Here is a 16,937-nt window from a genome sequence, read left to right as displayed (position 1 = left end):
GGAGAGCGGGAGTACGGGCAGACACCGTGTTATGCGGAAGAGCGCACGGTGTCTCCTGTACGTGTGCATAGCCCGGTGCGGGTTATTCCACCTCCCCGCACGGGCCGGGCTAGAGTGAGCATAGAGCCAAGTGCCATGAAGCCGGCTCTACATATCTGGCCTCCAGTACGTCTCCTCGGGCCGGTGTACATGGCACCAGCCTTACGCATGGTGTCCCCGGTTCGCCTACACAGCCCAGTGCGGGTTATTCCACCTCCCCGCATTGGTCGGGCTACGGGGAGCATGCAACCAGGTAAGGTTGGGCAGGCTCAGTGCTCAAGGGAGCCAGTACGCCTGCACGGTCCGGTATATCCGGCGCCACCTTCCCGCCCCAGCCCAGTACCTCCAGTTCCAGCACCCCGCACTCGCCTTATGGTGCGTGGCCCCAGCCCAGTACCACCAGTGCCGACACCACGCACCAGGCTTCCAGTGCGTCTCCAGAGCACTGTTCCTCCTCCACGCACTCTCCCTGTGGTGCGTGTCTCCAGCCCAGTGCCTCCAGTTCCGGCACCACGCACCAGGCCTATAGTGCGCTTTGAGAAACCAGTGTGCCCTGTTCCTGCTCCCCGCACTAGCCTTAAGGTGCGTGTTTCCAGTCCGGTACCACCAGTTCCGGCACCACGCACCAGGCCTACTGTGCGCCTCAGTAGGTCAGAGTCGGCCGTCTGCCCAACGCCGCCTGCACTGCTCGTCTGCACAGCACCGTCTGTACTGCCTGCTTGCCTAACGCCGCCTGCACTGCTCGTCTGCCCAGCGCCGTCTGAGCCATCTGTCTGCCCAGCGCCGTCTGAGCCATCCGTCTGCCCAGCGCCGTCTGAGCCATCCGTCTGCCCAGCGCCGTCTGAGCCATCCGTCTGCCCAGCGCCGTCTGAGCCATCCGTCTGCCCAGCGCCGTCTGAGCCATCCGTCTGCCCAGCGCCGTCTGAGCCATCCGTCTGCCCAGCGCCGTCTGAGCCATCCGTCTGCCCAGCGCCATCTGAGCCATCCGTCTGCCACGAGCCTTCAGAGCCGCCCGTCTGTCCCGAGCCATTAGTGCCGTCCGTCATGTCAGGAGCTGCCAGAGCCGCCAGTCAGTCAGGAGCTGCCAGAGCCGCCAGCCAGTCAGGAGCTGCCAGAGCCGCCAGCCAGTCAGGAGCCGCCAGCCAGTCAAGAGCCGCCAGCCAGTCAGGAGCTGCCAGAGCCGCCAGCCAGTCAGGAGCTGCCAGAGCCGCCAGCCAGTCAGGAGCTGCCAGAGCCGCCAGCCAGTCATGAGCTACCCTCCAGTCATGAGCTACCCTCCAGTCATGAGCTACCCTCCAGTCATGAGCTGCCCTCCAGTCATGAGCTGCCCTCCACTCATGAGCTGCCCTCCAGTCATGAGCTACCCTCCAGTCATGAGCTACCCTCCAGTCATGAGCTGCCCTCCAGTCATGAGCTGCCCTCCAGTCATGAGCTGCCCTCCAGTCATGAGCTGCCACTCAGTCATGAGCTGCCACTCAGTCATGAGCTGCCACTCAGTCATGAGCTGCCACTCAGTCCGGAGCTGCCACTCAGTCCGGAGCTGCCACTCAGTCCGGAGCTGCCACTCAGTCCGGAGCTGCCACTCAGTCCGGAGCTGCCCCTCTGTCCTGAGCTACCTCTCTGTCCTGAGCTACCTCGCTGTCCTGAGCTATCTCTCTGTCCTGAGCTACCTCCTAAATCATGTGGGGGCCTTGGGGAGGATTCTTAGGCCAAGGTCGTGGGCGAGGGTCGCCACTCAAAGGACGCTAAGGAGGGGGACAAAGACAGTGGTGGAGTGGTGTCCTCGTCCTGCGCCGGAGCCGCCACCGCGGACAGATGCCCACCCAGACCCTCCTCTTTAGTTGTAGGGGTGCGTTCGGAGTCTGCACCTCAGGAGGGGGGTACTGTAACGTTTTGCTTGTTTATTGTTGGTCAGGACGTGAGTTGGGTGGGAATTCTATGTTGTGTGTCTAGTTTGTCTGTTTCTGTGTCCAGCCTGATATGGTTCTCAATCAGAGGCAGCTGGTAATCGTTGTCCCTGATTGAGAATCATATATAGGAGGCTTGTTTGGTGTTGGGATTTTGTGGGCGATTGTTTCCTGTCTCTGTGTTTGTCTGCACCAGATAGGTCTGTCTCGGTTTTTCACATTTGTTATTTTGTATGTTTGTAGTGTTTCACTTGTTCTTTATTAAACATGTTGAACACTAGCCGCGCTGCACTTTGGTCCTCTCCTTCACCCCTGGAAGAAAGATGTTACAGATACGCAGATTTAAAGAGGAGTCGGTAATTTGCTTTCTACTGATCATGATCTTTTCCTCAAAGAAGTTCATGAATTTATCACTGCTGAAGTGAAAGCCATCCTCTCTTGGGGAATGCTGCTTTTTAGTTAGCTTTGTGACAGTATCAAAAATAAAACCTGGATTGTTCTTATTACATGTCCCAACTTCCCTGCCTAGTAACTACCCACTGGGCCAAAACTGTTGAATCAACGTTGTTTCCACGTCATTTCAAACCCAAAGATCTATGTGATGATGTTGAATCAATGTGGAAAACTGATTGGATTTGCAGAGTCAACGTAGGAGCATTTTGTCTTTTTTTCACCCAACTTTAAACATAAATCCAATGGCATGGTGATATTCTTTGTTGATTTCATGCTGAATTCACATTAGTTGACAACTCAAACAAATGTAAATCAAAACTAGACATTGAACTGTCGTCTGTGGCGACAGAGATAACAACAACACACAAAGTTGAATAAACATTCCACAATCTATATTTTGGGAATGTGATTTAGTGAACAGACATCAAGACTGCGTCTCAAATGGCTCCTTAAATAGTGTACTACTTTTGACCAGGGCTCTGTAGTATTGCACTATGAAGGCAATGTGTGCCAAACCTGCAACGAATAGGATCCAAACAAGAGATACCAATTCAGATTGATGTATTAGCCATGATTCGAATGATTCTGCTGAATGATTCTGCTAAATTATTCAGCTAAATTATTCTACTAAATTATTCTGATAAATGATTCTGCTGATGAAATTCTGCTGAATGTGATGAGTAAGAGTTCCATGTCATTTTTTTAAACCAAATGTACCTGGGAACTAGCCAATAGCCATGTCCACAGCAGTGCAGCTGACTCAAGTATACCACAGGAAGGCTACAGTCCCCGCAGGAACAATGTGAGGAGTGATTTCTGGCATCACCTCTGGCCACCTGACCACAGCGTCAGCCTGGACCCAAAGGACCCAATCAGATCACAGCCTGAACCCAAAGGCGCCAATCAGATCACAGCCTGGACCCAAAGGAGACAATTAACTCCATAATTGAGGGAGTCTTCTTCCTTTGACTTTTTTTCTTATTTTAGTCTTCTGACTGTGCCAGAGGAGAAGTTGATATGCTTCTTATCCTGGTCTCCCTGAATGTCTACTTTGAATCCTGGACTGGTTTATTATCTGACTGGGTCCCATGGCCTTCTGGCTGCCACCCCCTATGGAAGACAGAGTATAAAGCATTTTTCTCTCTCTTAGAGTACACTCTAAGGTACTACTGGTGATGTTGAACCATGTCTGGCTTTGAACCATGATTCATCTTTTCACTTTCTTACTTCTTTTGAGTAGAGATGTTTCTACATATCCTATAATGTTATACATCATTGCTCAAACTCTGTTCCTGCTGATGACACTGACCCAACCCCCCCTCTAAATCAGGAAGTCTTTCTAGTGAGGAGAAACCTTGACCAAGCAGCACCTTGCCTCCCCTCTGGCTTCCTGAGAAGGCTGGGAGGAAACCGGCTGCAGCGGCAGAGCCCGGTGAAAAATGGCGACTTCAGCACATATTTGTGCCTCTCAGGCAGGACCTAGGAGGGAGACACACACACATGCATGCACGGCGTGTACACACACCCTGGCCAGATGGCCTCTGTTCTACCTCTCTCTCTGCCTGTCATTTATCACGGCTCAGGGAAGAGGGGAGGAGCGGAGGGGAGGAAAGGTGGAGGGGAAGAGGGGAGGAGCGGAGGAGGGGAGGAAAGGAGGAGGGGAAGAGGGAAGGAGCGGCAGAGGGTAGGAGCGGAGGAGGGGCAGAGGGGAGGAGAGGAGGCGGGGAGGAAAGGAGGAGAGGAGGAGTCAGGAGCGGGCAGCCTCCAAATTGACTGGAGGGGCGGTAGGGGTTAGAAGGAGGGTTGCTTTGGTTAAAGAATTGCTCGCAGCTTACTGCTAACTCTTCATCAATTGCTAGCAGCTTGGGCTGGGAGTTTTATTTCATGACATAAGGTCAGTACATAAACCAAATAATTACACTTTTACACACATAGCAATACTCACAATAAATATGTGACCAACATTTCTTCAACATGAAATAATCCACCATTAAATAAAACATCAATCAATATTGATCAAACCAGACTTAAACAAACCCCTTCAGTGTAAAAGAGCTTCCATCCAATAGCATACCGTGCTGACAATGAGCCTTTCTCTCTCTTGCCCTAACATCTCTTGTTCTCTCTTCTCTCATTTATCTAAACACAGAAAACTCCTGCTTCCTGAACGATCAGATCACATGACGGCTAGATCATTCCATAGAACATTCTGTAGAATATTCTGAAATGTTCTCAGAAGCTAACTTTTTTTGTGTAAGGCTATGTTTTAATGTACTGTACGTTAGCCATGTTGCTCAATAGGCCTACTGTGGTTTCCCCATAAATGCCTACAGTAGGGCAGCAAATGTAAACAGACATTGCAGTGATTGCAAATGTTTTTAAATATGACACGAAAAGATGAGGAAAAAGAACCAGAGTGGAACATTTGTAATGTTGTTGCAGGATGTTTTAAAAGCCACTGTAATGCATAATGAGTTCACAGTTTCAGACAGACTGAGTCAAAATGATCTCCACAGACTTCAGATCTGTCTAGGGTTGCCACCTTGTGGACATTTGTTAAACAACACACATTAGAGACACAGATGGCCCTCCCTGTTTGTGGGAGACAGATTATATTTTTTTATTTAATTTAATTTAACCAGGTAGGCAAGTTGAGAACAAGTACTCATTTACAACTGCGACCTGGCCAAGATAAAGCACAGCACTTCGACACATACAACAACACAGAGTTACACATGGAATAAACAAACATACAGTCAATAATACAGTAGGGGGAAAAAGTATATATACAGTGAGTGCCATTGAGGTAAGATAAGGGAGGTAAGGCAATAAATAGGCCATGGTGGCGAAGTAATTACAATACAGCAATGTGCAGAAGATTAATGTGCAAGTAGAGATGCTGGGGTGCAAAGGAGCAAGATAAATAAATAAATACAGAATGGGGATGAGGTAGTTGGATGGGCTGTTTACAGATGAGCTATGTACAGGTGCAGTTATCTGTGAGCTGCTCTGACAGCTGGTGCTTAAAGCTAGTGAGGGAGATATGAGTCTCCAGCTTCAGTGATTTTTGCAGTTCGTTCCAGTCATTGGCAGCAGAGAACTGGAAGGAGAGGCGGCCAAAGGAGGAATTGGCTTTGGGGGTGACCAGTGAGATATACCTGCTGGAGCGCGTGCTACGGGTGGGTGCTGCTATGGTGACCAGTGAGCTGAGATAAGGCGGGGCTTTACCTAACAGAGACTTGTAGATGCCAGCCAACGAGAGCGTACAGGTCGCAGTGGTGGGTAGTGGGGCTTTGGTGACAAAACGGATGGCAGTGTGATAGACTGCATCCAATTTGTTGAGTAGAGTGTTGGAGGCTATTTTATAAATTATTTAGGGCCAGGTTTCAAGACACAGATTAAGCTTAGTCCAGCCTGGACTAAAAACAGTTTAATGGGAATGCTTTCCCAGAATGGAAAACTGTCCCAAAATTTTTGTTGGACTTTTATCTTGTCAATAATACCATTGCGTCACAAGTTTCTACAAACAAAGGAACTATTTAAATATTTGCTCTTCTATTTCCACAAACTCCAGTGGTCAGGGGGACAGCGGACATTTTCCCGTAACACTCGTGCATCAATAACTTTGCAGATGTTAGACGTAGCTAATTGTAATCATTTGTTAATGGTAGATACAGTAGGCCTACAATAGTTTTGTTTGGATCCAATAAATGTAAATTAAACAGGATATAGTACTATGAGAACCAGAGCTCTGCCTAACCTGAGTACAGGGGGTCCCTGATGTAAACTGGATCTCTTTTATCCATTGGAAAAGCCTATAAGACTGTCCTGCGTTAGCTGCTCCATGTTGTGCTACTTTAGCTAGCATGCTGTCCTACTTTAGCTACTCCATGTTGTCCTACTTTAGCTACTCCATGTTGTTCTACTTTAGCTAACTATGCTGTCCTACTTTAGCTACTCCATGTTGTCCTACTTTAGCTAGCTATGTTGTCCTACTTTAGCTAGCTATGCTGCCCTACTTTAGCTACTCCATGTTGTCCTACTTTAGCTAGGTATGCTGTCCTACTTTAGCTACTCCATGTTGTTCTACTTTAGCTAGCTATGTTGTCCTACTTTAGCTAGCTATGCTGTTCTACTTTAGCTACTCCATGTTGTTCTACTTTAGCTAGCTATTCTGTCCTACTTTAGCTAGCTATGGTTGGTAAAGCGGTACAACAAAAAATTACTGAATTACATTTTAACATAATATTGGCAACATTTTATTTTATTTTGAAGCACCAGTACATAGTATGCACATTTACATCACAGTTTGGCACAGTGCATTATTTATGACAGTTTTATAACCTTTATAAAAGCTGTCACTGATCTCACTGTGTTCTTCACAGAGGTGAGCTTCCTGTTTGAAGCTTGCTTTTCCCTCCTCTATAAGGTCACACCAATGAAGTGATGTGATTTTGATCATGTGGTTTCTCTGCAAGGGCTTAATAACAATAGTTTAGATTTTCACTTGTCAGACCAAGAAATAAACTGTCCCAAACTGAAAATATGGTTTTGGCTCAGAGTACACAAATGGGTGTGTAATGCCTCCTATGAATATGATATTAACATTTGTCATTTTTTTGTGATCAGGAAACCTCTTGAGGATTTCAGAAATGTATCATGTGTTTGGATAATATGTTGGATAGAAAAATGCAAAAGACACTGTATTTCGAAAATCTTCTGTCCATTTATTCTAATAAACAGTAATTGTAATAAATTGTGAAATAGGGGATTGTCCACTAACTCTACCATGAGTCCACTGATAACACTCTGGGTTGCGTTTTTCCATAAATCAAGATCCGAACTATCGATTTGTTGTGCAATCATTAACAGAAAGGTCGAACATATAAAGCAAGACATACCAACCTTCTGTTTATCATTCTGCCGTTATGAGGACTGAGGTAGCTGCTGCTCTTCTCCTGGGGTTCTGTGCTGTGGCTGTGTCTGTGTCTGGTGATGAAAACAGAACGTACGTATGCTCTATTTGACACAAAATACTCTCATTACACTTGTTTATTCTCTCATTACACAAAATACAATTAGAGGACACGTATTCTAGTAATCTGAGCTCTGAACCTTGTGTGTGTAACCCATAGAGGCAAACGGGACACTCGGGAGGTCAAGGTGGCTCCCCCCGACCCGGTGGACTGTGTCTGGAGCCGCTGGTCTGAGTGGACCCCCTGTAACAGCTGCACCAAGATACGGGTGGGTCTCAGATTAATAAAATATACAGATCAGGGCCTAGCAATTTGGCCTCCCAGTCTCTCATTTTTCTCAAATGTCAGTCTCAAATTATTCATGGCTTAAAAAGCATGAGTGAACGTTTGTATGCTCCTTAAGTGTGTGAACTCTGTCATGTTGGCAGCACCGTTCTCGGAGTGTGGAGGTGTTCGGCCAATTCGGTGGGAAGCCCTGTCAAGGACAGCCAATAGGAGAGCAGCAGGCGTGCACCAGCGATGCTGTGTGTGAACAGGCCCTGCCCTCTGAGTGCTCCAGCACTGAGTTCACTTGTGAATCAGGTACTGTACCTCCCAATTAGGTCATAGCCATGAGTATGTCTGTGTATGGTGTTACAACCTGGCTCAAGATTGTAACAAACAATGGGAAACCACACACTGAGTTAAGGAATAACCAAATTAATTTATTCCATAAATTAAGTAAACACTCACAACATTAATCAGATGAAGGTCAGTAAATTAGATGTCAACATGGAGAGAGGAATCTCTTGCTGAATGGGGAAACAGTGGCTTTATGCCAGAGCTGAGCTTTGAAAAGTGTGCTCCATCAGCACTGACAACCCTCCCAGCTCCGCCCACCTCTCCTACTCCGCCCACCAATCTCCTGCAGGAGCAGTACTGAGAAGAGCTTTAACATCCTCAAATGACCATTGACATAATGGAGACCAGACAAAGTGTGCCTTTGCCTTAAGCAAGTCAGTAAGGGGTGCGGCCTCAGTCAAAAGGTTCTTACAAAACTGCGGTTGTAGCCGACCATCCCACAAAAACGCTGGAGACCTTTTTTAGTGGTTGGAGGTGAGTAGTGATCAATGGCCAAAACTTTAGTGCGTACCGACCGTACTTCCCCCTGACCGACAACTTTACCAAGGTATGTCACAGTTGCCCTGGCAAACTCACACTTTGCCAAGTTAATGGTAAGTCGAGCTTCTGCCAGGCAACCAAACAGTGCTGCTACACGGCACAAATGTTGTTCCCATGTATCGCTGTACACAACTACATCATCGAGGTACACAGCACATTCCTCCAAACCAGAAACAACCCTGTTCATAAGGCGTTGAAAAGTGGCTGGTGCATTTCGTGGAGTAGTAGAGGTGGGCGCTCATCCGGGACACTCTCTTGGTTACCTATCAGGGATACGTAACCCTCAGTAATGAACGGTTAATAGATGGATGCACTGTCAACCATACCCAATGGTTCTTTTAACTAGTCCTGAGGTGGAACAATTGAATCCCTTAACTTAGAAGCAGGTGCCGCTAATGCCGTAGGCTTTACGGGCACATTAACCCCAGAAGGCCTAGCTTTAACTCTAAGGACAGGGCATTCATTTTTCCAATGACCTTTACCACAGCAGTAATTGCAAATTTTGCCATGATCTGATTTCACATGGGAACCACAGTCAACCCTTGAGACAAGGTCAGGCCCAGTAGGAAAGAATTTAGTCCCAAAACTATCCCTGCGACCATCACTGCTAAGACGGGTTCCCCAAAGTGACCTTTATGCCTGAGCACATATTCATCAGCCAACACGGCAGCCTCAGAGGCGGTCTGCACCTTATGCTCATTTATGTATGTGGCAAGGCGGTCAGAGACAATCTTCGAACTGCTCCAGCTCAACTGCTCGTAGGTTGTAACATCTAACGAAGTGCACCATCAATTAAAATGGGTGTGCAAATCCCATGCGAACTCAACATAAAAGTCTGTTCGCTTTTTTCCAGGTTCTAAACCGCTGGCGATATGCTTCAGGAACTAACTCATAGGCGTGCAACACAGCAGCTTTAACTTTGCCATAGTTTTGGCTGTCAGCAACGTTAAGAGCCGAGTAGGCCTCTTGTGATTTCCAGTTAGCACACATTGAAACATCAACGTACGGTCGGTGTCAGGCCAATTCGTGGAATCTGCTACCCTTGTCACTGAATTTCTAAAGTTAAGTTATTAACAGTAATACAATTTACACAGTTGCAGTAGTGCTATTGCAGTGAATTAATTGCATAAAACTGTCATCATACACTGATCATGCATGTTTCTGTCTGTCTGTGTTTCTCGCTCTCTCTCCCTCTCTTTGTGAAGGTGCATGTATTAAGTTGAGACTGTCGTGTAACGGAGACTATGACTGTGAGGACGGGTCAGACGAGGACTGTGAGCCCGTACGTAAGCCCTGTGGCACAAAGTTGTACGACACCAACGAACAGGGCAGGACTGCAGGATATGGGTCAGCACAGCAGCACTCACCTCTCAAACACCTGCACAGTAGCAGACCAAATAGGGTTCAAATAGTATTTATTTTTGTTTTAAATATTTATATTTATAAATATTATAAATAAATATAAATATAAATATTTCAGATTAGTTTGTTAGTCACATGCACAGGATCGCAGATTGAATCGCAGGTTACAGTGCAATTTTTATGATGCGAGCTCCAACAGTGCAGGTCAAAAAAAGAGAAGTGAATGAGACAATAATAATAATAATAATAATAATATACACATTTAAAACTGTACAATGATAAATGTCCATTGGAGGGTGTGCAGGGTAAATGTTTGTTGTTGAGGTTGAAGAGTTGCTGCCTTGCCTTCTTCACTACGGTGTCCGTGTGGTTTGACCATTTCAGCTCATCAGAGATGTGTATGCCGAGGAACTTTATGTTTTGTATCGTCTCCACGATGGTACCATTGATGTGGATGGGGGCGTGCCCAGCCTGGTTCCTCCTGAAGTCCACAATCAGCTCCTTTATTTTGCTGATGTTGAGGGACAGGTTGTTTACCTGGCACCATGCCGTCAGAGTGCCTAACTCCTCTCTGTAGGCCGTCTCGTCATTGTTGGTAATCAGGCCTACTACTGTCGTGTCGTCAGCGAACTTGATGATGGAGTTGGAACTGTGTGAAACCACGAAATCGTGGGTATACAGGGAATACAGAAGGGGACTGAGGATGCACCCTTCTGGGGCCTCTGTGATGAGGATCATTGTGACGGAGGTAATGATGCCACCTGGGGCGACCCATCAGGAAGTCCATGACCCAGTTGCATAGAGAGGAGTTTAGTCCAAGGGTCGTGAGCTTTGTGATGAGTTTAGATGGCACTATGGTATTGAAGACAGAGCTGTAGTCAATGAACAGCAACCTCACATACTGTATGCATCCCTTTTGTCCAGGTGGGTGAGGGCAGTGTGCAGTGCAATGGTGATTGCTTCGTTCGTGGATCTGTCAGGGCGGTAGGCGAACTGGAGAGGGTTGAGTGTGTCAGGGGAGGGAGGAGGTGATGTAGTCTTTGACTAGCCTTTTGAAGCATTTCATGATGACAGAAGTTAGTTATACGGATCGCTAGTCATTCAGTTCAGTTACTTTCCCTTTCTTGAGCACGGGGATGATAGCTGCACTTGATTGAGTATGCCTGGTGCAATAGAATCAATGGAATCAATGGAATAGTCCCAAAAATGCAAACCTCGACTCCAGGCACACTCAATCAAAGACACAAAGTAAAGAAAACAAATAGTATTTGAACTCAGGTCTGCTCCTGAATGCTCTCCAGCAGCCATTCAGGTCCCTGACTGAATACAGAGATCTACAACATGTCCATAGAAATACATATTATATTAGTGTTCTTTTAAGTTCTGTGTCTATGTCTTTATGCTGTGACAGAATCAACATCTTGGGCATGGAGCCCCGTATAAACCCCTTCAACAACGACTACTTCAATGGGATGTGCAACAAGGTGAAGAACCCCAATAACAACGAGTACAACAGGCTGCCTTGGAACGTGGGCTTGCTCAACTATGAAGTGAGTAAGGCCTAGCCTGGAATTTGCCCTCACTTCAGTAAAACAATATTGAAACTGAGAGATATTCAGCTCAGATTTCAGACTAAGATGAATCACGTCTCCGTCCATAAATGTGACTTTTCAATTCTTGCATTGTAATTTCAAATCATCTTTATGTCATTATCTTTATGTAATTTCAAATCAGTTCTTAAATTGCACTGACCCAAACCATTCTGGCTTTATGATGTTGTCTGTAAATTTGATATAAGTTCCATTCCACATTGTGACAGACTGTTAACGTTTAGTAGCTGGCCAATGAGCATGTGAGATTTGCTTCTGGGTTCGAAGATTAGACAGTACAGTACGTAACACTTCAGCAAATTCAAACCTTTGTGATTGACCTCTGACCCCTGCATGTGTCTATCCCAGACTATAGCAGAGGAGACCGTTTCCAAAGAGATCTATGAGGACACATACACCCTCCTGAGGGAACTGATGACTGAGACCAAGTTGACTGTGAGCGCTGGGTTGAACTTAAAATTCACCCCCACAGAAAAGTCTATGGCCAAGTCCAATACGACTGTGTCAGGAGGGGTTGGGTTGGATGCTGAGTATGACAGGACACAGATGATCAAGGAGGTCTCGGAGTACACTACCATCAAGGTACAGTAGGCTTCATGTTATACTGTAGTGTACGCTCTCTGTACCCCATGGATAATGTACTTTCAGTCCACTTGTATTTGTTTATTTCATCCATCTTGTAAATCACAGTGGCTTTATATTTGATGGAAGTCTAAAATGTCTTGACTGACTTTGAGTTTAAACTCCCTGATTTGAATTTATGAATTGATGTTGGTCCTTGTCCAATCAGAACAAGAGTTTCATGCGTGTGAACGGCCATGTGCAGCTGAGCACCTATAGGATGCGTTCCCGGGACCTTCAGGTGGCTGGGGAGTTTCTAGAGCATGTCAAGTCTCTACCTCTGGAGTATGAGAAAGGACAATACTTCAGGTTGGACTGTTATCATTACACTAGAAACACATTGTTTTTGTGACTATATCTTATGTAAATTGATATATACTGTATATAAATTGTTGTGTATGTATTTGCCGACTCCTGCTTGGACAATTGTGGGATGTATAAAGTATTTTGAGTTGAGTTGAATGGAATGGAATGGAATTTAATGGAATTTAAATTAATGGAATGCAGCTTTCTGGAGGACTACGGGACTCACTACACCAGGAATGGGAAGTCTGGAGGAGAGTACCAGCTGATCTACGTTCTCAACCAGGACACCATCAAGGACAAAAGTAGGGATCTTAAAATCGTGTTGTCTTTCTACCAAAACCACTCTTAAAGGTCCAATGCAGCTGTTTTTATATCAATATCAAATCATTTCTGGGTAACAATTAAATACCTTATTGTAATAGATTTCAATTAAAATTGGCAAAAATTACTTTTTAGGAAAGAAACTATTTCTCAACCAATAATTTTATAGGACTGGCTGGGAGTGGTCTGAGTGGGGAGGGGAAAACGGAAAACTAGCTGTTATTGGCAGGGAGGTTTAGAACATTATTGGCCATTTAACCTATTTACTGTATGGTGATGTCACCATGGTAAGCCGAAACTCCCGCCAATGCAAACCTGCTGATTAGAAGATCCTGTGTAGAGTGTATTTTTTACCAGCAACTTTCAGGAAACTAGATGGTTATTTTCCGTGAAGAAAAATTGGTGGGACTTGCTTTAAACTCTTTACAAGTATTTTTCTGGTAGTGGAAAAAGTTTAAAATGTTTTACTTAAGTAGTTATTGTTATTGCTGTTCTGATTTCAGATTTGAATATCAGAGAAGTAGACCAAGGTGTCATACCCTTTAAGTTTTTGTCAACGACACATTGTTGAGAAAAGTGGTCAAGCTGATTAGTGTCATTACTAACAACGTTTACTCATGGTCTCATGCTTAGAATGTGCTCCCACATTGTTCTCATTTGAAAGTTCTGAAAAGTTCCATAGCAGTTAATTCAACAGTGGGAACTTAGCTAAATTAGTTGATGCGGTTACTAAAACATCTGTAGCTCTTGATTGGTAGTAGATATTTCTGTTCTTATTTCCAGATATGTATCGCACAGAAGTAGACCAAGATGTCTACTTCAACTTTGGTCTAACTTGTTCTGAAAGTGGACAAAACGTCAGTTGTTAGGAAAAAGTTGGCAAAAAATTGTTAATGCAGTTACTAAAACAGCTGTATTGTCAGATCTGTAGCGGATATTTTTGTTCCGTGGACTGATTGGAATAGCAGAGAAGTGGATGAAGATTCCATACCCTCTAACTTCTTGTCTAACTTGTTCGGAAAGTGGTCAAAATGTCAGTTCTTTTTAAAGTTACAGAAAATGTTGTTGATGCTGTAACGGTACCAGATAATTATGTTATTATTTCAGATTTGAATAGCAGAGAAGTAGATGAAGATGTATAAGTGTTTTGTATAAGTGTTTAGCCAAAGTAGCTGATTTGTGTCAAGAGTTGCACTGTTGCATTTACAGTGAATGGAAGTTTGAAGTGATGATGTCACAATTAAAGAGAATGAAGATGGACAAAAAGTGTAAATAATATCAAACAGTTGTATGCAAGCACACAAACTAACACCAGTCTTCCAGACCAGTCTGCACATTTTAAAGTTTGAATGGCGTTTCTAGCTTAAATGGTGTAAGAGGAGTAATGTGCAGAAGAAGTATGATGAAGATTTAAAGTCGGGACTTTTGCTTTCACAAGTGCCATCTGATAAAATAAAATAAATCACACTTTACAGTGTTAGTTTCATCAGCTGTTGTACATATGATATAAGAAAAACACAATTTTGACTGCACTGGGCCTTTAAGAGGCTACAACTGATACATGAAACATGAATACTAACTAGGGCTCTTATTCAAAACAGCCCAAGATTGTATTGAGGATCAGAGAGAAAATATTTGGTTCTATATGAATGTTTTATATAATGATTTGGAAAAATGAATGAAATGAGACCATATAGAAACCTCTCCTGTTTGCAGTGATGTCCGTATTTGATGTTTTAGCAATGTTGTCTCTCCTATAGAGCTGACTGAGAGAAAGCTCCAGGACTGCATTAAAGTTGGAATCTCAGGAAACTTTGACACCAACATCGGGATTGGAGGAGATGCCCACATCAGACCGGGATACTGTAAAGACACTGTGAATAAAAACACAGGTCCGTCAACACAAACATACCGTTTATCTAACCCTTATTTTACCAGGTAAGTTGACTGAGAACACATTCTCATTTACAGCCACAACCTGGGGAATAGTTACAGAGGAGAGGAGGGGGGATGAATGAGCCAATTGGAAGCTGGGGATGATTAGGTGCCCTGATGGTATGAGGGCCAGATTGGGAATGTAGCCAGGACACCAGGGTTAACACCCCTACTCTTAAGATAAGTGCCAAGGGATCGTTAGTGACCACAGAGAGTCAAGACACCCATTTAATGTCCCATCTGAAAGACGGCACCCTACACAGGGCAATGTCCCCAATCAAGAGTGTCTCCTACTGGCCCTCCAACACCACTTCCAGCAGCATCTGGTCTCCCATCCAGGAACCAACCAGGACCAACCCTGCTTAGCTTCAGAGGCAAGCCAGCAGTGGCATGCAGGGTGGTATGCTGCTGGCACGCACGCATGCACGCACACACACAAAACACCCACCCTCCTTCCTGATTCCTATGGTGGCTCTGTATCCACAGCTGAGAAGGAGGGCAAGGCGCTGGTGGATAAGGTGATAACTGTAGTCAGGGGCGGAACCGTGGAGACCGCTGTCGCCATGAGAACCCAGATAACGAAGGAGGGGCTGATGGACATACAGACCTATCAGAACTGGGCCCGGACAGTGGGCGATGCCCCTGCACTCCTCAGAAGTGAGGTGAGGGCACAATTCCAAATCCATCCCATACTGTCTCATTCCTATAAATACTGTGTAGATCTGAAAGAAGGTGTTACATTGCCAAAAAGGGGATTGGTAAAGTTGTATTTTTGTATACAAAAATATATACTGTATGTATATTAAAGCATACAACCCCCCCCCCCTGAAAGAACAAAAACAAACAAAACCTCACCTTCCATTCCCCCCAAGCCACTGTCGCCCAACGCACCAACAACCAACAAAATGAACAAAAGCCACTGTCCCCCAACGCACCAACAACCAACAAAATGAACAAAAGCCACTGTCCCCCAACGCACCAACAACCAACAAAATGAACAAAATACTAAATAAATGTAAACAAAGGAAAACAGAAACAACAACAGAAAATAACTGAAAATAACAACAGAAAACAACAACTGAAAACAAAATACATCCAGGAAAACAAACATAACAGCAAGGCCAACTGAATACGTTTCAGTGCATGTTTGCACTATTTACATCTGTGTGTGTGTGTGTCCGTGTGTGTGTCTGTCTGTCTGTCTGACTGTCTATCTCCCCTCGTAGCCAGAACCCATTCAGACCCTGATCCCACTGAGTATGCCTGATGCCAACACCAGGAGGCTTAACATGCAGAGAGCCACTCAGGAGTACGAGGCTGAGTACAGTGTGTGCAAGTGTCAGCCCTGTCACAATGGGGGCTCTCTGGCCCTGCTGGACGGGAAGTGCCTGTGTCTCTGTCTGCCCCAGTTTGAAGGTCTGGCCTGCCAGGATGCCAAGGCTGATAACAGTGAGTGGAGCCAGCCGTTGTATACACACGCATGCCCAAGCATGTATGCACGCACAAGCACACTGTCCTATGTATATAGTTAAAGCTGTCAAGCTGAAAATATAGTTTTCTTCTCCAGATAAGAATAGTAAAATCCCCGTGGAGAGTGTTCCTCAGGAGGGAAACTGGTCGTGTTGGGCAGCCTGGTCAGGCTGCAGTGGAGGAAAACGGATCAGGACCCGCAGCTGTAACACACAGGGCCTCTCTGGTGCCACCTGCAGGGGAGACACAGTCACTGAAGACTACTGCTGAGCAGTAGCACTCCCATACAGAACGCTATGATGACACATCATAACTAACGGAACCCCGTACATGTAGACAAAGAGGAGTTAATGCATCTTATACACATATGTTTGCACACACACACTCACACACACTCTCATACACACACTCACACTCACACACACTCTCATACACACACACTCACTCACTCACTCACACTCATACACACACGCAAACACATCCACAAGCACGCGCCAGACACACACACACACACACACACAAACTAGTAGGCCTAGTTCTGTTTTACAAATAAACATTTTCCAATCAACTTTGACCTTTTATTGAGAGTTCATGATGAAAGGTATCGACACAAAACATGAAAACATCCAATTACATGACATATTTAAAATTCATCCTAATCTCAAGTGTTCACTAGACTGTGACCTGAAGTAGCTTCCTTTGACTGATCGTCTAACAAGAAAAATGATTCCGCCTTGTGGCCAACAGCAGGTAATACAATTCATATGGTCCTTAGA

The 16,937-nt window shown here is 45.2% G+C and overlaps 1 protein-coding gene across 1 annotated transcript; it reads left to right on the top strand.

Annotated features, from left to right (window-relative positions):
• Positions 1-7,257: 7,257 nt before the first annotated feature.
• c9 (complement component 9) lies at positions 7,258-16,729 on the top strand. Its single transcript, XM_071339177.1, has 12 exons — positions 7,258-7,407; positions 7,535-7,643; positions 7,804-7,957; positions 9,742-9,883; positions 11,310-11,448; positions 11,857-12,090; positions 12,299-12,438; positions 12,637-12,737; positions 14,517-14,648; positions 15,178-15,353; positions 15,918-16,140; positions 16,259-16,729. Exons 1-12 carry the CDS (start codon positions 7,328-7,330, stop codon positions 16,429-16,431), a joined length of 1,803 nt encoding a protein of 600 aa, XP_071195278.1. The 5' UTR covers positions 7,258-7,327; the 3' UTR covers positions 16,432-16,729.
• Positions 16,730-16,937: the final 208 nt, after the last annotated feature.

Source organism: Salvelinus alpinus, chromosome 1, assembly GCF_045679555.1.
Source record: "Salvelinus alpinus chromosome 1, SLU_Salpinus.1, whole genome shotgun sequence".
Lineage (NCBI taxonomy): Eukaryota > Metazoa > Chordata > Actinopteri > Salmoniformes > Salmonidae > Salvelinus > Salvelinus alpinus.
This window is presented reverse-complemented; position numbering and strand designations above follow the sequence as displayed.